The sequence below is a fragment of the Ammospiza nelsoni genome, chromosome 12, assembly GCF_027579445.1.
Source record: "Ammospiza nelsoni isolate bAmmNel1 chromosome 12, bAmmNel1.pri, whole genome shotgun sequence".
Lineage (NCBI taxonomy): Eukaryota > Metazoa > Chordata > Aves > Passeriformes > Passerellidae > Ammospiza > Ammospiza nelsoni.
The window spans coordinates 14,717,037-14,738,137 of record NC_080644.1 but is presented as its reverse complement, the minus strand read 5'-3'; the positions used below and the strand labels follow the sequence as shown (position 1 = coordinate 14,738,137).

Sequence of the window (21,101 nt, the reverse complement as noted above, 5' to 3'; positions counted from 1 at the left end):
ACCTTGGATACAATAAACTACATTTTGGATACAATAAACTGCATTTTGGAGAGCCCCTGGAGTCCCACATCTCTCATATCAGCTCTTACAATAGACTCCATGTATTACAGAAGGCTGATCAGTAATGATAACCTTTATTAAGAAACCCATACTTTTATACCTCAGTTTCCTACAGGTAGACCTAATTGATCCTCCAATCCAAACGCCATCACCATTGGCTAATTAAGAAACCACCCTTTGGTAAATAAATCTCCATAACACACTCACATGTTCACAATAGCAGGTGCAGCAGGTTAAGACAAGAATTGTTTCTCATTCTTTTCTCTGATCTTCTCACAGCCTCTCCCTGGCATCGTTCTGGGAATGTTTTCTGTTTGTGGCCAGAGAGATGCAGAGGGGTTGTCTCTGCCAGCTGTGCTGGGCAGCACCAGATTCCTGCTGAGCACAGGGACAGGGACAGAGCAGGAGCACAGAGACGTTCCTGCAGCACAGATTCACAAATCCCAACGTCCACTGCCAAACCCTTGAGGATGGAGCCACCCAGAGGTCCCTCTCCTGCTCTGCCGCAGCAGCTCTCCCTCTCTGCAGCCAAATTTCACCAGCCAAGTTGGATCTGCAGCCCCTGAGGATGCTGCTCACGGGAACCCTCCCAAAAGGCAGCACAGACAGCCCCTCCCTCCCTCCCAGCACACACGGAAAGGGATTTTTGGGAAGCGAGAGGAATTCCCAGCACTGACAGCACTTCTCCTGGGATATTTGAGCTTCTAGCCACTGACTCCTGAGAAACAATCTCTGGGATTCCCACTGGTTAGAATCCCAGGATGGTTTGGGTTGGAGGGACCTTAAAGATCAAATCTGCCATGGCCGGGACACCTCCCACCATCCCAGGTAGCTCCAGCCCATCCAGCCTGGCCTTGGGCACTGCCAGGGATCCAGGGGCAGCCACAGCTGCTCCGGGCACCCTGTGCCAGGGCCTGCCCACCCTCATGGGAAGAATCCCTTCCCAGTATCCCATCCATCCCTGCCCTCTGGCACTGAGAAATCATTCCCCCTTGTCCTGTCACTTCATGCCTTTGTTTAAACAAAGATAATTTCATTAAAAAAAAAATTAAAAAAAGAGAAAAAAAAAAATCTTGACAGGATGAAACAAGTCAGATTCTCAAGGGAATTCCTGTCCCCCAGAGATCCTTTCCCAACAGACCTGCCACCTTTTTGCTTGCTCAAGTGCAAAGAAAGAATCCCCAGTTCTGTCCGATCAAAAGAAACAGCTCCTGTTTTGTGCATCATCTGAAACCTCCACAAACCCACATCTGCTGGGAAAGGATCTCTTCCAAACCCAGCTTTTTCAATATTATCCATGACATACCGCTTTTCCAAACCTCTGCAGCCTCCTGTGTGCCCACAGCTACCCCCAGGTTAAGCTTTCCTGGGGGCTCCAAGCTGTTCCTTGCACTTCCAGCTGCTCCTCACTGAGGGAGAAATCAGGGATTTTTGAATAAAACCAAAGACAACTTCCTCTTATTTAATTTCTTTATTTAGAAGTTTGAAACCTGCTTTTGTATTTACTGTAATGTATAAAAACCACAGCAATCCTCTCTACCCTGCCCTCCCCCAAAAGGGGGCAGAGCCATCACAGCTGAGGGGGAAGAAGCAGCTTTTGCTACTAAAAATCAACAAATGTGGCTAAACCTGCCCTTGGGAGGAGGAAAAATACTAAAAAATGCTAAAAATCCTTTAGCATAGGACAGAACTACACCTGTTCTGGGGAGCCCCCATGTACCAGGAGCAACCAGCTTGTGCACGACACAGGAGTGTGGTCACCAATTGTTGTGATGTCAATGTGAGGGTCCCCAGGACGAGGTGAGAGATGAGAATTGACTCCAAGTTCTCAGAAGGCTGATATGTATATATATTAATTATATTATATTATATTATATTATATTATATTATATTATATTATATTATATTATATTATATTATATTATATTATATTATGTTATATCGATATACTAAAACTATACTAAAGAGAAAGGAGACATCAGAAGGCTTAACAAGAATGAATAATAAAAAAAACTGTGACTGACCAGAGAGTCCTGACACAGCTGGACTGGGATTGGTCATTCATTAGAAATAATTCACATGGAACCAATCAAAGATGCACCTGTTGGTAGCAACCTCCAGACCACATCCCAAGCAATCAGGTAATTATTGTTTACATTTAATTTCTGAGGCTTCTCAGCTTCTCAGGAGGAAAATCCTGGCGAAGGGATTTTTCATAAAACATGACAGTGACATGGGGGCACTGCCCGGGATGGAGCCAGGGAAGGGAGACTTGTTCTGTCCCCTGTCCCCTCCTGCCAGGCAGGGACTCAGGGTTTGGTTCCCAGTCCATGGGGACAGTGGAGATGCAGGGAAGGTGCCAGCCCTGCAGGTGAAGGGTGTATATTATACATAAAATATATACATAAAAAGTGCATATTATATGGCTCTGTGCAGATATTTACTGTATCTATTTTGTTGTATTGATTAGTAGTGCTGCATTAACATTTTAACAGTATGGTAAATGCAGTTTTGTAGTTAAAAGGTAACTTTTGTAGTTAAAATAGGAACTATGTATGTGGGATTTCTTTAAAGAGAGGAATGAGGTACTTGTACCAGATGGCAGCCACAGGACACCGACATCTTTCAGAGAAAATGAATTTATTGCTCCATTATCAGAAGAAACTAACTTCTTCCTGCCTTGCTCAGCCATGAAGACAGTGATAGGATTGAGAGGAAGAAGCTGACACAGACCAGACAGAATCCTGTGTTTGAATGGAATTTATGCATCATGAATGCATATGAATATGGAACAGGCTGTTGCTTTTAAGGGTTAATCCTCTGTTAACGTGGGTCCTTTTTCGGGCTTATTTTGCCCAGAAAGAAGTACCCAGACTGTCCATAACTCTTTGTTTGTATTGTCTCATATTGTCCTAAACCAAATTGTCCAAAATTTTTATTATTCTAATTATATTGCTATTTTTATGACCATTTTATTAAACTACTAAAATTCTACAAACCAGTGCTTGGCGTTTCTCACCCAGGGCACTCCTGCTGCAGCTGCCCAGGCAGGGCAGGCCCAGGGCACCCAGAGCAGCCCCGGGGATTTTTCCTGCCATCGATTGACCCACATGGGGCTGATTTGCATGGAGGCTGCTGTGCAGCTCATTAGCGCTGCCCTAATGAGGCCCCTGCAGTGGAGCCTCCTGGGCTCTGTGGAGCATCCCCAGCCCTGATTTGCTGAACCAAACAAACTCCACAACTTGTGAAGCTGTAAAGCTGCTGTGTTTATTACAGCGCTGGACACATGTGGGAATTGTTCCCTTAAAATGACACGGGCACCTCTGGGAACTCCAGATCCTTTTTTAATCCCCTCTCAAACACATCTGCATGCAATTTCACAATAGGTTCATAGATATTCATTCTACTGATTTTGTGTGATATTTGCCACTAGTTCTTCTTTATCAGAAAGAATTCCTGGGTCAGGCTGCCCTCTCTCTGTAACAATCTCTGTCTGCTCCCCCTTATCTCTGTCCTTTGGCTGAAGCAGTTTCTCCCAGCATAAGCTTTTTATGAGGACAGGCAGTCAGACTAAACAGCTGTCAGCAAGCTACAGACTTAGTTCAAAGATGTACATTTCACCTAAATCAAAATGGATTTTTACTCTGGGTAATTTCTGCTCTGTCTGCCCCAGCCTGGCCGGTGCCCCCTTGTCCCCAGGGCAGCTCCCAGACCCAGCAGAGCAGCACAGGAGCTCCTGAGGGAGCAGGGCAGGAAGTAATGGCCAGAGCCAGCACATCCCTCCTGCCCAAGGAGCACTGACAATGCTTGACAATCCCAGCAGTACCAGCAGTAAATGATTTCCCTCTCAGAAAGGGGAATCAAGGAGCTCCACTCCATCTTTTTCCATATTCCAGGAGCTCAGTGCCAGCCAGTCCATCTGCAGCAGCTGGGGCAGGCCCTGTCCAGCTGCCAAGGCACAGCAGATATAAACAGTGCTCCAAACAAAGGTGGTGTGTGTCTGAGAGACCCTGGAAAACCTCTCCCTCCTGGGAGCTGTTGGAGGCACAAATGGATTTCTATTGTTATTTCTGAAGAAAAATGAGGGTACAGTAACAGCAAACACCAGAAAAACCTAATAAAACCTGAAAATACTGGAACTGGTGCACAGTGGACAGAGACAGGCAGGATTGCCACAGCAAAACACTGAGCAAAGAACAGAAATTCAACTTGCCCTTAAACAGGACAAGAGAATGCTCCAAGGAAGAATTGCTGGTTCAAAAAAAATTTAACCCTGAGATAACTTCAGATTCCAAACCACAGCACTGCCAAGCTTCCTGCACCTTCCCACCTGCTCCCTTCCCCTTCAGTTTGGTTTTGGAGAGCAGGAACCTCCCTGGCTCACACCTGACACCCCACAAACCCCACAAACCAGAGCTGCCACGGGGCTGCACAAACCCAGCCTGGGCTGCAGAAGCACCCCAAGAGAATCCCAGTGCCAGGGTGGAACCAGGGGCACCAACCCACCCCAGAGGGGACATAGGTGCCCTGCCTGGTGCCCTGGCAGGGGGCAGGAGGGGGTGGCACCAACAGGGAAGTCACCATTGGAGTAACAATGGCCCTGCATGCACAGCTCAAACATTGGCCACATTTCTGATGGACTGGGGTGTTTGCCACACTCTTGGAAATCCCCATTCCCTCACAAATCAGGCAATGGTTGAAAGAACACACCACACTCTGAAACACATTCTATCTACATCAACAGAAATGGGTAGTGGCCCAAGCAACACCTCAGATGAGGTTGAGCAAAGCTTTCTATGTCTTTAATTTTTTTTATTTCTCTCCATTGTGAGAAATTATACTCACTTTCAAAACATTTAAAAGGTTTATTAAAACCTTATGAAAAATACAACAGAAGATTGAATGGAGACAATATTACAGTGCCAGGAGCAGAGGATCTTTCCCAGCATGTGCTCATCCACACCATGGAGGTTTCACCTTTTAACCCTTTAGCTCCTCTCAAAGTTCTGTCCATCGACTCCTCCTTCACTGTCCAGTGGTGGAGTTCACTGCCTTAAATCCTGATTGGAGCTCAGGTGCTGCTACAGTGACAAACTGACCCTCCCAAATGTCCCAAACCCAGGTGATCCCTGATAACATCACAAGGGGGTAAAACACAACTATAAATCTACAAAACCTTTCTTAACATATACACAGGATATTTGCCCTTTAATTGTGAGTCAGCCATGACATTGCTCACCTGTCACACCAATAAAAAGGGAGTTGTGCCACATTGTAACAGGAGGGCAGCTCATTCCTCATGCCTGGATTTGCAGGTGGATGGGACAAGCAGCAGCAATCCATGGTGCAGGACAAGGCAGAGGCCCCACACCAGGAAACTGTCCGAGACTAAAAACTCTGATCTGTCCAACACCAGAGAGCCTGTGGAGCAGGGAGAAGGAATGAAGAGCAGTTTGGGGGTTGGATTCAGTCCGGGATTGTAAGATATGTGTGTGCTCTACTTGCCATCAGTCAGAGGTGGGGCAGTTATCCTCAGTTCATGGGGCAGTTTTATCTCTCCCACAGCCAACCCTCCCTCCAGCAGATCTCTGCTGTCCATGGCCACTGAGTGTCCCTGCAGGGCTGATCCAATCCCAGCATCCCATGGGGAGATGCTCCGCCCAGGGGAGGAGCCAAGCATTCCTACCTGGATCCAATCTGAGCCTGGCACAGCACAGCAGCCTTTGCCCCCTGCATTGCCAGAGGAGCAGCTTTCTGCTGCCCTGCATGGCCAGAGGGAGCCCAGGCCCATCTGCAGCAGCCCTGGAGCTGCAGAGGAAAACTCCCCCCTTGTGCAGGATCCCTGCTGCAGCAGAGCCACAGCTGGCACTGCAGGAGGGCTGAGCCCCCATGGCATGGGGCTGGGACAGCCCCTGACACACAGGGGACAGGGCCTGTGATCACTCTGTGCTTTGTTTTCTTTTTTTGTACTATTACATTTGTATTTTTAATTTTCCTAGTAAAGAACTGTTATTCCTGCTCCCATATCTTTGCCTGAGAGCCCCTTAATTTCAAAATTATAATAATTCAGCGGGAAGGGGTTTACATTTTCCATTTCAGGAGAGGTTCCTCCTGCCTTCCTCAGCAGACACCTGGCTGTTCAAACCCAGACAGCCCTAAAGCACAGGTGCTCCCCAAGCAGGGATCAGCTCCAGCCCAGCAGGAGAGGGGAGCAGGGATGAGAGGACAGCTGAGTGCAGGAGGATTGTGGCAGTGTCAGCTTTAGGGCTGAACTCCATGATATCCAAAAGGTCTTTTTGGATCTTTAATGACTCTGTGACTTTGTCTGTGGCTTGTGTTCCAGAAGGAGACGTTGCAGGAGGGCTGGGAAAACCCCAACCTGTCCAAAGGTGCCACATGGCAACGCTCAAACTCCCCCAACACCTCTGGGCTCCTCACAGAGCTCAGCACCCTCCTGGGTTTCCCACATCTGCTCCTCCAGCAGAGAGAGGATGAGCTTCAGACACAGCCCTCAAGAAGCTGGCAGGGCTGGAGAAGAGAAGGAAAGGTCATTTTAGAAGCTGTTTGCTCCTAAGGGGCCCTTGGCTCAGTCCACCTGCACACCCTCAGGCAGCTCCACCACCACAGGGGCACAGTCCTCAGGCTCTGCCTCAAAGTCCCATCTGAATTTCTTTGTCAGGTGAGCCTTGAACTTCTCAGCCTTGGTCCTCAGAGCCTCATCCACAGCAGAGCTGCAGGTGCAGGAGAACATCACCTGAAACAAAGAGCAGAGGTCAGGCAGAGCCCAGCCATGGCCCCAGTTGGGCAGCTCCTCCCTGCAGGGACGCCAGGCTGGGATCCACACCCTGGCACTCGTGCAGCTCTGGGGGGACCCAGCCAAAGCCCACAGCTCTCACCTCCCAGCCCAAGCCCATGCTGCCTGCTGCCTTTCCAGCACTGAGCAGCACCACACACATCTCACTCAGGGCAGATCTTGGTCTGAGGCAGGAGGTGTCTGTAACTGAATTTGTACTGTGCAATTCTGAAATAGGGCCAAAGGTGAGCTCAGGACAACATCCTGACAGAAGGCATTTAAAAAATTCAAATATGAGTAGGCAAACTTCCAGCAAGTGTCTAAAGACCAGAAAATACTTGCACCCCTCATTTCCGTGGGTAGAGATCTCCCAAAGTATTTCTGTAACAAGGTATTACCAACACTTCAGGACACAGAGGAAACTTAATGAAAATACCTTGAATGTCAGAAAGGAATGGGAGCTCTCTGGAAAAGCTTGGTTATCCTTAGTACAGCCATCCCCCTGTGCACAGGGTGCTGCAGTGTGGGGGAACCCCTGCCTTCCATCCCCAAACACAAATCTACTGACATGTCACAAACTCAGCCTCTGCTGGACTCAGGGGAAAGCACCTGAGTGTGATGAACAGGGCACTGAGCCCAGAGCCCAGCCCAGCTCTGCTCCTCCTGAACTGATCCAGAAATAATTGCCATAAAAAGAAATCTCCTCTGGGAAAACACAGCCTCTTATTTACTGGGAGCTGGATAAAGCACTGACAATGAGCAGCAAAGTTCTCTGCTTTGTGGATGAACATTTGCCTTTTTCTTGCTCATTCTACTGGAAAACTGCCTCTTTCTAACAGAATTCTTACACAGAAATGCTGCTGGTAGGGAAAAATTACTAGAAGACTTTACTTCCTACTTCTTCTCAATGAACTGCACATAAAATCAGTTATTTCACCAAGCTGTTTTGTTTTTTCTTTAAGCACTGGTAGGGCTGCAGAGTCACTGGTGGCTGTGCTCCTCTTGCCTTGGCTCAAACCCCAAAAATGAAGCTGCTGCTTCCAGAGCTGAGCAGGAGCTGCAGAGACAATGCCCTCCCCACAGCTCTGCAGTCTGTGTGTGCAGTGGGTAAGGCAAGGCCCAGAGCTTCCCTGGCTCCATTGAGGAAATCCCACAGGAGCAGAGCATGGAGAGCTCAGTGAGGAGGGGCTCAGTCTGCAAGGGCAATGTGGTGAGTCCTGCAGGGCCTAGGGGTGATCCTGAACCAGCACAGCTCCTGCTGAGGGGGTGAAACACACACTGAGGGAGCCCAGGGATGGACAAGACTCAGGCAGCCAAAAGGGTTTCCCAAATTCTGGGTACTGCTGGGAACTGACAGCACTGCTCTGATCATGCTGCAAACACAGCTGGGCTGTCCTGTACTAGGATGGAAAAAATCCACCAACAGAAATAAAACGTAAATTAAAACCCTCCTGAGACTTGTAAGAATCACAACTGAAAAATCTGAAAGCCACTTGATTAAAGCAATGCTTCCCAGAACATTTTACCCAGCAATTAAACCCAAACACCTTCAGCTTCCCCAGAAGTACAGCAAGGACTTGGGGTCACCAAGGAGAGGAATGGAACTGCATCTGTAGCAGAGCTTCCTGCTGGGCTGCTTCCCATTGCTCAGCTTTGTCAGTGTCTGATTTGGGCTCTTTTTTGTAAACTAAGCCAGTTTGCTGCACTGCCAGCATGAGCACCAGCAGTGGGTGTTGGGGAGGATGGAACAGGAAAGCCTTATAAATATGATTGCCTGGCAAAAGATTTTGAGAATATGGAAACTATAAGTGAGATTGAAATGAAAGCAAGCTTTGAGATACCTCAGTTACTGAACAATGGGAAAACAATGGTGTGGCCAGCTGAAGGTGATCCCCTTTTGATGGAACAACACCCTCTGCTTGCAGGCAGGCCCAAGGGTCAGAGCAGACCCTGCAGCTTGGCAGAAGGGGCCCAAAGAAGAGTTTGTAGGGTTTCAAATGTAACACAGTGTGGTAATGTAATGATTCTTATAGGCTGTATGTAAATGCTATAGGATTTGTATCTTGTACTAGATTGGTTAGTGAGAATTAGAATATTCAGCACAGAAGAAGATTTATTGTATTGTAACAGGAACTTCGCTCTCTTACCCTCTCATCCTCTTTCCCACTCTCAGGCCTGCTCTGAGCTGTGTCTGGCAGCTCCCAGCCCCCAGGCCCTTTGCAATAAACCCCAAGTTCCAGCCCTGGCTGCAGAGATCTCTTGTGTCCGTCTGTCCTGACTGTCCCACCCCCTTTGCTCCTACAGTGGGTAACTACTGACACTGGGCTGAGGAACACACCTGCCCCACCTGTCCCAGCAGAGGCAGCACCTTTTGCATTTTAGAATAACCATAAATTCCCTCTGGATAAGAACCTGATGGCAGGAAATCCTCAGCTGTGCTAAGCAATGGAAAAGCTTCTTAAACACCATCACTGCCCTTGTCTCAAGAAAGCTTTGCTGCAGCTTCCCTGCACACTGAGCAAACCAAGTGTTTGATGATGCTGACTGATGATCAGCATCATCAGTCCTTCATGCCAAAGCTTTGTGTGTTGTTTTTTCTTTTGAAAATTGAATGGCACTTGTGAAAAATTAAACAAACAGACACCCTGCTGCAGTTGCCCAGCCTCTCTGGTATCTGCTGAGCTGAATTTCTCACTGAATAACAGAGGGAAAAAGTCAAAGTAAAGCCCTGTGTGCTCAAACAGGCTCCCATCTCCCACACAGCTGAACTCCTTTGGCGGCTCCTCCCCAGATTTGCTGATGCCCTCCCTCCCACCCCATTTCCCAGGGAACAGCCCCCAACACACCTGCAAGGTGCTGGTTAAAAAGTTGTCCTGGGAGACAATGTCCACAAAAAAATCTGCTGGGATCTCGTTGAGCTGGTGATAGAGCACGGAAATGAGGTTGATGTAAAGGTCCTGGTACTTGCCCATGGCCTCCTCTGAGCGGCACAGGATGTTCAGGAGCCTCTTCCAGTGCTCAAAGGCATCATACACGTTCCCAATCAGGAAACAGATGAAGGCAAACTGCAACTCAGCTGTGTGGGTTCAGAGAAGGGAAACAAAACAAAACACATAAGACTAACAGATATCCTGGGAATGTGTCCTCCCCAAAGCTCTGCAAATGATTTCTAAACTCTGGTTTGGCTTTTGCATAGGGCATTCATACCTCAAACACTGACCCTGTGCTGCTCTTCAGCTGGAGCAAAGCAGAATGGGGCAGGTCACCTGTAACTGTGGTTATCAGCACTGCAGAGGGACTCCACAAACAGTAAATAACACCAGACAACAAGGCAGAGCCTGCTGTTATTCTGTTATGGGACTGCAAACAGCACTGTCCTGGAATTCTGGGAGAGGCCAGCAGTGCCTCAACAAGTGTGTTTGCCTTGTTGAACTAAGAGCCAGGGTTCATCACACTGGATGCTTGGTATCAGCTGCTTTGCCACCATTCCCTAAGGTTCTCTCTACATCCTACAGTTGTCTTTGGTAATTTTGAAAAATAATAAGTTGTATAATGTTAATGTACAAAAAAACGAAAGAAAAACAAAGGCTTATTCCAAATCTGGTTTCAGCTGGGAGGGCTTCTCCCTCCATCCTGCAACAAAACAAAACCCTGCTCCAGGACCTCCACAAACGCAGCACTTATTTGTATCTGTAAGTCCTGGGAGGTTCCTCAAGAGGTTCCCTGAACAGGGAAGGTGCCAGACACCAGGGCCACCTCTGACGGCTGCTTTTGACTTCACCTGGGGCAACCTGGGCTGCAGCACCATGTTCCCACACCAGAGTCACAGAACAGAATGACAGAATATCCTGAGTCAGGAAGGACCCACAAGAATCACCCAGCCCAGCCCCATTCCTGCACAGACAACCCAAAAACCCCACCCTGGGCATCCCTGGCAGCGCTGTCCAAACCCTCCTGGAGCTCTGGCAGCCTCGGGGCCGTGCCCATTCCCTGGGGAGCCTGGACAGTGCCAGCACCCTCTGGGGAAGAACCTTTTCCTAATATCCAACCTAAATTTGCCCTGACAGCTGCAGCCGTTCCCTCGGGTGCTCTCCCTGGTCACACAGAAGGGAGATCGCAGCTGCCCCCGGGGAGGAGCTGCAGCTCCGGCCTCAGCCTCCTCCAGGCCATGGGAACAGCCCTGTGGCTGCTATAAACTCCACAAACTCCTGTCCCGCACTGAAGAGGCGCCTCGGCACAGCCTGCACCCCGAGCACAAAACGCCGTTTCCCGGGCGGGGCTCACCGAGCAGGCCCAGGGGCTGGCCGGGGTAGCGCTGCTCCATCACCCGCTGCAGGGCGTAGCTCAGGTCCATGCTGTGCCGGGTGATCTCCTCGGGGCTGGCCCCGTCGGGGAAGGCCTGCCGGGGCAGCTCGGAGAAGCGGATCTGGGTGCCGGCCCGCGGCCGCATGCGGGGCAGCCGGGCCAGGCCCTCGGCGTAGCTGCGGCACTCGGCGCCCAGCGGCGGCCGGCGCTGCCCGGCGCGGTCCCGCGTGTGCCGCCCCGCCGCCTCGGGCAGCACCTCGGCGAAGGCGCAGATCTGGCCGCTCTCGGGCTGCAGCTCCTCGGCCGCCGCCTCGCTGATGAAGTTGCTCAGCGACACCCACTTCTTCAGCGTCTCGTAGGGGTAGGGCCCCAGGAAGGGGTCCAGCTCCCGCAGGCCGTCCCGCAGCGCCTCGCCCTGCTCGGGCGGCTCGGGCCGCACGGCCTCGCCCGCGGGGTCCCAGCGCAGCACCCGCACCTCGCGGCGCCGCAGGCTGAGGAAGCGGCCGGAGCGCGGCCCCGCGTCCCGCCCGCCGCCGCCGGCCGCGCTGCAGTGCACGAAGTGCAGCCCCGGCGGCACCATCTTCACGCCGCGGAACCGCGGCCCCACGGCCCACGCGCTGTAGTCGATGCCGAACTCGGTGCCCTCAGGCACGTCCAGCACCACCACGGTCGCGCCCTCGAAGAAGAGCTGCCGGGCCAGCTCCGGGTCCGAGCGCAGCGCCGCCATGGCACCGAGCACCGAGCGGCCCTGCCCGGATATCCGGGCTTGGCGGTTCCGGGCACGGCGGCGGGAGGAGCCTGTGCCCGGCCGGCCCCGGCACCGCACCCGGGCGGGGCTGGGCTGGGCTGCTCGGGCTGCGGTGCGGCGGTGCCCGGGGAACAGCGGGAAGTGTCCCCGATCGCCCCGGCTCGGTCCCTGCTCGCTCGCTGTCCCCTCCGCTCATCCCCGGCTCGCTCCCCGTCCCCTCCGCCCAGCCCCAGCCCCGGCCCGGCGTTGCTCCCCTCAGCCTCTCCGTGGCTGGCGGCTGCTCCCCGCTGACCCATTGTCCCCAAATCCGGCTCGCAGTCCCCCCCAGCTGCCTCCTGCCATCCCCCTGGGCCCCGCGCTTCCAGCCCCCAGCGGGGCAGACGGACAAGAGCCGTGCCTGGGACCGATGGATCGAGAGGGCCCCCCGGACAGACACACGGGACTCTCACTGTGACACACAGACACTGTCCCAGCACCACGTCCTCCCTCGCAGGACAGCAGACGGGCTCGGGGTCCCCAGAGAGGGGCAGTTCCAGCCCTCCCCGCACCCCGAGCACTCTCACAAGCACCTTCGCTGCCCCGCGCTGTGCCCCAGGCTCAGCCCCTGTCATGAAGCCGCTCCCGGCTCCGGCAGCCGCAGTTCCCGACCTGGCAACATCATCTGCCCTTGGGGCGCTGAGAGCCCACCTGAGAACTGCGCCAGCTCTGGGCTCTGCAGCTCTGGATGGGTGGGGAGATGTTGGAGTCCGGAGGTGCCCGTAGAGATGCTCCGAGGGCTGGAGCCCTCTGCTCTGGGACAGGCTGGGGGTGCTCACCTGGAGGAGGCTCCAGGAAGAGCTCAGAGCCCCTTGCAGGGCCTAAAGGGGCTCCAGGAGAGCTGGAGAGGGACTGGGGACAAGGGGGAATGGCTTCCCAGTGCCAGAGTACAGGGTTAGATGGGATATTGGGCAGGAATTGTTCCCTGTGAGGGTGGGCAGGCCCTGGCACAGGGTGCCCAGAGCAGCTGCGGCTGCCCCTGGATCCCTGGCACCCAAGGCCAGGCTGGATGGGGCATCCTGGTCTAGCCAAAGGTGACCCTGGTTATGGCAGGGGATGGAAGAGGATGAGGTTTATATTCCCTTCCAGCCCAAGCCATTCTGGGGTTCTGTGATTTCTATGATCTTTTTACACAAAGCCTGATATTTCCATGTGCAGTGCTCCCGTTGCAAGGTTCTTCCTTCCCTTCTCCATCCTCTCAGTAAGGAAAGAGTCCATCGAGGCCCCTGGGTGATTTAGCATCAAACACATTTATTTCACTTTTATTGAATACAAGAACAGTGAGCACACACGCATACACCACCGAGCACTGAAAAGGAGTATGACCAAAGGGGGAGAGGGAGAACAAGGGAAGAGAAAAGGAGAGTTAGTGAAGGAACAACAGAGCGTTGCAGTTGGTTGGTAAGGTGCTTCTCAAAGAAAAATAAATATTATTATTATTATTATTATTATTATTATTATTGTTACTGTTATTATTACTCATGCAATCGCAGGCCAGGTTCAGAATGAATTTGTGGGATTGGGTAAAAACAGGCACTCATGTCTCCCACCCCTTTCCACAGAAAAGGCCCCTGGAAGAAAACAAGCAGTGGCCAGCTATCTGAAACAGTGTGGTGATGGGCAGGCTGGGGCTGAGCAGCAGTAAGCCACACCTTGCCAAGAAAACAAGAAGTGAGCTTTTTTCTTTCCTTTTTTTCTTTTTTGTAAGGAAAAAAAGGTTTTGACAGTGCCACCCATGAACACGCTGCGGGAGCCAGGGGCTGCTCACTGCAAACAGAACTCGCAGCAGCCCAAGCACAGGGAGCCCCACTCCGTAAAGCTGCTCAATCCCAGGGCAGCCTTCGCTTCCCGGGCTGGGCACCACGCTGAGAGCAACTCTGCAGGCTCACAGCAGCCTCGGGTGGGCTGTGGAGGTGCCCCAGCCAGGTGGGCTCTGACCCTGAACTGTGCCATGGTGAACACCCTCCACCACCCCTGGCAGTGCCTCTGTTGGGCACGGCTGGCTTGGGTGCATTGGGAAAACAAAGGAGACAAAAGGAGCCTCTTTGCAGCTGCCCTAAGTGCTGTGAGGCTGGGGCTGTGCTCCCTGGAGGTGTGTGGCTGGCACCTGGGCATGGGCACTGCCCTGTGCTTCTGCCTTCCACGCCTCTCTGCCAGAGAACAGAGTCACTGGGGAGCAGCTGCCAGGGAGCAGCTCCCTGCTGGGCAGTGCAGGTGGGAGCAGGGGCTGCCGACGGCATCCTCGTGGCTCAGGAGCTCCTGCTCGGGCATCCTGCGAGCCCTGGCAGGGCCTGGCACAGCACACCCGGTCCTGGGCACAGCCTGTGTCGGGATGGGAGACTAAAGGCAAAATGGTGCAGAATCATGGGCCCTTCTGTTTCTGTAGGAGCTAGATATAATTCCAAGAAGGAAACCCATTTCTTTCCTTTCCTTTCTGATTTTGGTTGGGAGCCTACCTGAACTGCCTGTTCACAGTGTTCGGGGCCCTGGGCTTGGCCCACGGTCCCCTTCCAAAGGCAGCCCTGGAGGAGCCTCGGCTGAAGGCTGAGCTGGGAGCAGCTCCACTGACACCTCCTGGGCTCCCCCATCCAGCCTGGGACGCTGGGGACACTGCAGGGATGGGCACAGCATGCTCCCTGCACTGCCCATCCCATGGCAGACAGGGCAGTACTGCCAGCGCTGTCCCCAGCCTTTGCCATCATACCCCTGGCAGTGGGGGAGGCAGGGCACAAGCAGCCCCTCTGCCTCTGACCCTACTACAAAACTCAAGTACGTCCATTATTGGGATCCAGAAACAAAGCAAACCCACCCCACGCAGGGGCAGGGCTCCTGCAGGGGAGCCCCGAGCCCTGCAGCTCCCACCTCGCTCCCAGCTGAGCCCGAGCTCTGGGGCTGGGAGCCCCTCTTGCTGTTGGAGCTGGAGCCTTCCCTGCCCCTCCAGGTGATGCTGCCCCTCCAAACCTCACTACCACACACTGCACATCACCAGCAGGACACTCCTGTCCCTGTCCCTCTCCCCTTCCCCCCCCAGCCAGCAGCAGCCAAAACCTTTCCCATTCCTTCCTGCAGGACTCACAGTCCCACGGGTGATCTAAGAGTCTCCAAGTACACCAACCACAGTCAATCCAAGAGTTAACCATTTAAAAATGTTGGCATCGTCTGTACCAGCACTGTTCAATTATTTCAGCATTGTTCCCTCCCTCCCCCTCTGTTATATAGAATAATATACAGAACTGAAATGCACATCCATATGAAACCCCACAGGCTGCTCGTTAGAGATGAGAAACCATGTACATATCATTTGCTTTGTTTGAAATGAAACCCATTCCTAAATACCTTCAGAGAACAAGAGGTTGGACAAGTGCACAGAGAATATAAGGAAGGGAGGGGAAGAGTTAACAGAACCCCCAAAAAATGCAAAAAACCAGCATGGAATGAGGAGAAGGGCGAAACGACACTTGTGAATTGGAAAATAACTCTAAGGTCATAACTTGAATGTTTTTCTCTCTTCTTTCCAGAGGTGGGGAATGGTTTTGCTTCTGCTTGTGGTTTTTTACTTCAGTTTGCTTACTTGCTTTGTTGCAAAGCAGTTTTCCTTTTCATTCAGTGTGCAACAAATGAACTCATGATTGTGTGTCCTTTCATGTAACATGCAAGATGGTGGCTTATTGTATTGTTACCAAGATTATTGTTATTATTATGACTTTTTAAATCTGATTTGATCACCAATCCAGGAAATTCTTCAATTTATCTGCAGAGGGTTGGCTTTGTTTGTTGGTGGTGTTGTTTGCTATTCGTTTCCAGCATATAGCAGCAGTGCAAGGATGCATTTTGTTTCCTGTTTATATATATATATATATATATATATATATATGTATGTATGTATATATATATATAATATATTTGCTATTCCTTTTTTAAAAATTTTTGTCTCTTGCCATGAACATTGCAGCCAGGATGTCTATGTCTTGCTGATAAATCCAGCATGAAGGCTCCTTCTCCCCTCTTCTCCAGGTTGGAATACAGATGTTGGCTTCCAGGAACATGTTGGTCAAGATTCCTGTGCAAGGCAGATGGAAAGGACCAAGTCATGGAGTGCCAGTCCATGGAGGCTCCTCTCTGGATGAGGGCACTGGATAGAAACTTTGCAAACACTTGGGGCCACGGTTTGCATTTAATTAGCAGGAGCTTTGGTAATTAGCAGGAATTCAGGCACTGGGCTGGTGCTGGTACATGAAGGACATGAGGGGAGCTGTCACTCCCTCACTTTAAGCCATTCAACTAAAACTGGGTGGATCCTATGGGATGCAGGAATGTCTGGACTCGTTTGTACTGTGGGACAGGGTGAGGCAGCTCCACCAGGCTCTCATGGCCTCCCCAGCTGCACTGCTGGCCACTTTTCCAGGCTTAAAAGCTGCCAATCCGAACCTTCATATGATAAAGAAATGGAAAACCCCAGTTCTGAGGAGCCTCTCCAAAGGCACCTGCAGCCTGGCTCTGCCAGAGCCCCCAGAACTGTTCCCTCTCCTCTGCACCTCTGTCCCCAGTGCTCCCACACAGGGCTCCGGTGGCTGTGCCAGCCCAGAGGAGCTGCATCTCCAGGCTGACAGGGGCAATGGGTTCAAAGGGGGCTTCTCTAGGTTCAAGCCCTAGAGAAGTGTCTGGGACTGTGACAGCTTTGGGGTGTCTGCAGGGAGGTGCAAACCTTGTGTGCTGCTGCCTTCACCTGTGTGTGTATAAAAACTAAGCCTGGGCATGAGTGGGACTGAAAGCCTGTACGGTTTTTGTAAAGCAAATATAATTTGTGCCAATGTTGTTCTGATACTTTGGCTTTGCATAACCTGTAGCCAAGTGCCTCAGCCTACCCAAAAACCTGAGATCCCTCATTCCCTTCCCACCTCAGGGGGATGAACAGGTTCTTTCCAGGTTCTTTCCTTTTTACATCAAATGCCTCTGAGCCCTGTGCTGAGCAGGACAGCAGGGTGACATCCACAGCATTGCTTTCAGTGGCATGGTAGTGACTTCCTGACCACAACCAGGTGGCTGAGCCCAGAGCCACCATGCCACCCTCTGTGGGGACCAGAGACCGTGACCTGTGACACCGCCATTACCAGCAGGAGTAAATCACACCTGGCAGCTTCTCCACCTACCTGAGGTTTCTTGTCCCTTTCCTCTGGAGAGGGCTCTGTTTCTCTGTACACCACAGCTTTGGTTACCAGCATATCAGGGTGCTGGAGTTTTGCCTCTTTGATTGCTAAAGCCAGTGCCTGGAAAGCAGAAGGGTGAGAGAGAGCATTTATCCTCCCTCTCCTGCAATCAGGCACCCTGACTGCAGCCAGAAAGCAGCTGAGCAGCATTCCAGGGAGCAGAGTGGGATTCCAGGAGGATAGGAATGCAGGGGTGAAGAGGCTGAAGCCCAGCATGAGAATCCAGCATGATTGGGAATTCATCCATGACTCAGAGCCCCCACGAGCTGCCTTTCTCTGCTGTTTTTCTGTACAGATGTGCTACTGAAACCTGGGCAGAGGAAAACACTAGAAAAATCTACAGGAATTATCAAATTCATTATTATAATTCTAAAAATTATTTCAGAGCCTTTTAATTACTTTATCTCTTTATTTCTTTTTCTTAAGTAATGAATCCCTGTGAGGCCACAGGGAAGTGACCTTGTGGACCTAAAGACTTGTGTCAGTCTTTGTGATTTCATCCCAAAAGTATGTCACTTTTGTCCTCTGACACTGAGGCACCGTCACCTGGAGGCTCAATCTGTAGTGAGATAGTGCTGGAAGAGAGAGGTGACCTGGGTCACTTTGGAGTATTTCAACAGAGAAAGGACACGTAGATATGTGTTTATGACTGTAAGAAAGTGATGCCATCACTCTGTTCTGTTCTGGGATGTGGCCTTTGCCATGGCTTCATGGTGGGAGATGGCCCGAGGGTCACTGCACCTGTGGGAACCCGCCCTGCTAGACAGGTCTGGGCCCACGGCAGTCAGGTTTTGGCCAAAAGCAGTAAACAGGTTCAGGCAGAAGCAGAAACATGCAGTGCTGCATCCAGGGACAGCCAGAAGTGGGCAAAGGCAGAGCATCCTGCTCCTACCTGGTCCTGGTCCACATCTTCATCTCCCGTGATGATGATGCGCTTCTCTATCCGGGTCTCGGAGAACCCTCCTTTCACAGTCTGCGTGAGGAGAGGAGAGCTCTCAGCCCTGCCCCAGCAGCCAGCCCCAGGCAGGGGAGGGAACTCTGCCACAGGAGCAGGAACAGCACCAGCATCCCCTCAGAAGTGCCCTGTAATCCAGCAGAACTCCCACTGCCCCTGGCTCAGGGAGGAGGAAGGCACAGAGCAGCCCCAGGGGAAGGAGAGGGGCTGGGGCAGGTGCCAAACACCCTCCTGCTGCTCAGCTCCTTCACAGAGCTGCTGCTGTCCTTATAGAACCACAGAATCACTGAGGCTGGCAAAGCTCTCTGAGATCACCCAGCCCAACTGTTTCCTAACACTGCCAAAGCCACCACTGACCATGTCCCCACGTGGCACAGCTACACATCTTTGAAACCCCTCCAGAGATGGGACTCCACCACTGTCACAGACATCTTTTATGAAAAATCGTTTCCTTAGGATTTTTTCCTCCTGAGAAGCTGAGAGGCCTCAGGAACAAAATGTAAACAATGGTTATCTGCAGCTGTGGAATGCAACAAGTAGATCTGTGATTGGTCTCATGTGGTTGTTTCTAATTAATGGCCAATCACAGCCCAGCTGACTCAGACTCTTTGTCCCAGACACAAGCCTTTGTTATCATTCCTTCTTTTTCTATTCTTAGCTAGCCTTCTGATGAAATCCTTTCTTCTATTCTTTTAGTACAGTTTTAATGTAATATATATCATAAAATAATAAATCAAGCCTTCTGAAACATGGAGTCAGATCCTCAACTCTCCTCTCATCCTAAGACCCCTGTGAACACTGTCACACACCATTGCCCTGGGCAGCCTGTGCCAGTGCCTGACCACCCTTTCTGTGAGGAAATTTTTCCTTTTATCCAATCTAAACCTCCCCTGGTACAACTTGAGGCCATTTCCTCCCATCCTGTGCCTTGCTCCCTGGAAGAAAAGTGTGTATTTAATCTGGGGATGCAACAGCCATGCGTGAGACCCTCTGCTGCAGCCTTGTCTCCTTCACTTCCCACCCCTGGCCTGTCCCTGGCTGAATGCTCACCCCTGGCTGTGCCTGCCTGCTGTGGTCACACCTGGCTGGATGGCACAGGCAGCACCCAGGGCACACAGCACTCTGTGGGATTGCCATGGGACAGCACTCAGCTCTTGGCTTGCTGGAAGGAGAGGGGCCCTTTCTGCTGTACCTGGCACAACATAAATCCACCCATCCCCTAATTCCAGTGGCCTTCAGGAAGCCCTGGAGCTGCTCTCACCTTGGTAACGTGGGTGGTGGTGGAGGTGGAGAGTGTTTCTGCAGTGGCACTGAATATGCTGGTGAGCACCTCCTTGCCAGCAGAGCCGCCCGAGATCTGTGGGACATGAACAGGGGACACCATGGTCAGGGGACATCCTGGAGCGTGCTCAGGGGACATCCCAGAGCCTTCTGCTCCTGGGGAGCTCAGCCCAGCCCCAGCCAGCCAGGACCTCCCTCTGGGATGTACCCCCTCAGCCCAGCAGGGAGGGGAGAGCACAGCAAGGGAAAAAGGCAATGAGCTGTGCTTCCAACTGCACCAAGAGCTTTGGGGGACCAGGGAGAGGTTTCCACAGGTATCCAGGCCCACAGCAGCTGCAGAGGGCAGAGGGTATCATGGCTGCTTTTGGCTTTTCTCTATCCACCCTCAGGGCCACTCTAGCACAGAGTTCTCAGGCTGCCTCTGTCTCTGTCCATCCCACTTTGCAAGCCAAAGGGAAGGCTGGGAAGGATGCACTGGTACCTCAGCCCCAGGGCTGCTCTCCCTGCAGCACAAAGGATGAGCCTGGGGCAGCACCTGGTGTTTGGCCAGGCTGCACTCCATCAAAACGAAGGGGTGGAGTAAGAAATCCCTTTCCAGAGGAAGGGCTGTGTTGGGCAGGATGGTTGGTGGCCACCACCTCCACTGGGAGTCAGGAGACTTTGTGGGTGGCCTTGGGTGACCCCACAGGACACACAGAGCTAAATGTATCTCAGCCCAATGCAGCAGGGACTGGGGTGTTTTTGGGAATTATCCTCCACAGGCAGATGCTCAAGGTATGGATCTGGCATAGGAAGAACCCCACAGCTTGGGGCCTCCTGACTTCTTGCTCCAATCTTCTGAGCATCCTTCTTCCCTTCCCAGTACCAACCTATCAGCTGGGTGCCAGTCCTGGGAACACAGCATAGGGCCCAGTGGGACCAATCCCACCCACTTCCAGCCCCACAGGGTTGCCTTTCCCAGCTTGGCCTTGCTGGTGGCACCAGGTCCCCCCTCACCGGTGACAGGGAGCGAAGGTCTGTGGTGGGAGCGGCCCCTTTGCCAGCCTTGGTGCCGTGATCCTGTAAGAAGAGCAGATGGCACGTTGGCTCATGTTGGCATGGGGCAAACATGGCAGGTGCCACTCTCCAAAGACACCCCCAGTGGGGCAGGGTCTCCCCAGCACAGCTGACCCCGGTCACTCCCACAGGAGCAGAGGGACCGCAGGGGACAGTGGCTGCCCCTCCCTCGAGGGCCAGCCCCGCTTACTGAGGTCACCAGCGCTGTCTCTGTGGTGCCAGCCTGGCCAGTGCTGGTGGTGGTGCTGTCCCTGCTGCCCGGGGTGCCTCCGTCCACCTGCCAGGGCAAAGGAAACCAGGTGAGCCTGGAGGTGCCACCAGGGAGTGGGTGACACTTGCAGGGACAATGTGGCCATATCCTGCTGCCAGAGGAAGCCAGGGAGGGCAGTGAAGCTACAGCCAGCTGGTGGCTGTCACCCACTAGGGATGTTCAGGTGTGCCAGCACTGCCCAGCAGCATGGCAGGTGGGGCCAGGGACACTCAGACAATACCCCTTTAGCTTGTGTTTTTGGAGGACTTCACCACGCCAAGGGTGAGCAGAGGCCCCCAACCACCCCACAAAGCCACTGCCCTCCCAGAGCTGCTGCCAGGGACAGGCTTTGGTGGGCTGAGGCTTTGGGAAGCCTCAGGGCTCAGGCTCTCTGGGGAGCCACCGTGTCA

General features: G+C 52.4%; 2 protein-coding genes across 7 annotated transcripts in view; both read right to left on the bottom strand.

Moving 5' to 3' along the window:
• Positions 1–4,846: 4,846 nt before the first annotated feature.
• Positions 4,847–11,885, bottom strand: AAR2 (AAR2 splicing factor). The gene is made up of 3 exons (XM_059481099.1): positions 11,138–11,885; positions 9,700–9,929; positions 4,847–6,814 (listed from the first exon to the last, which is right to left on the bottom strand). Exons 1-3 carry the CDS (start codon positions 11,883–11,885, stop codon positions 6,647–6,649), a joined length of 1,146 nt encoding a protein of 381 aa, XP_059337082.1. The 3' UTR covers positions 4,847–6,646.
• A 1,288-nt stretch (positions 11,886–13,173) lies between these two features.
• The window catches only part of EPB41L1 (erythrocyte membrane protein band 4.1 like 1), a 63,367-nt gene continuing 55,439 nt past the window's right edge, over positions 13,174–21,101 (bottom strand). For 5 of the 6 annotated variants that reach the window (XM_059480607.1, XM_059480609.1, XM_059480610.1 and 2 more), the window contains 6 exons: positions 20,632–20,718; positions 20,382–20,444; positions 19,366–19,461; positions 18,042–18,122; positions 17,093–17,209; positions 13,174–16,002 (listed from right to left, as the gene is read on the bottom strand). In XM_059480607.1, the coding sequence (XP_059336590.1) occupies positions 15,994–16,002; positions 17,093–17,209; positions 18,042–18,122; positions 19,366–19,461; positions 20,382–20,444; positions 20,632–20,718 (453 nt within the window). In that variant the 3' untranslated portion in view covers positions 13,174–15,993. The remainder of the gene's footprint in view (positions 16,003–17,092; positions 17,210–18,041; positions 18,123–19,365; positions 19,462–20,381; positions 20,445–20,631; positions 20,719–21,101) is intronic. The other variant, XM_059480611.1, reaches the window with a different exon arrangement.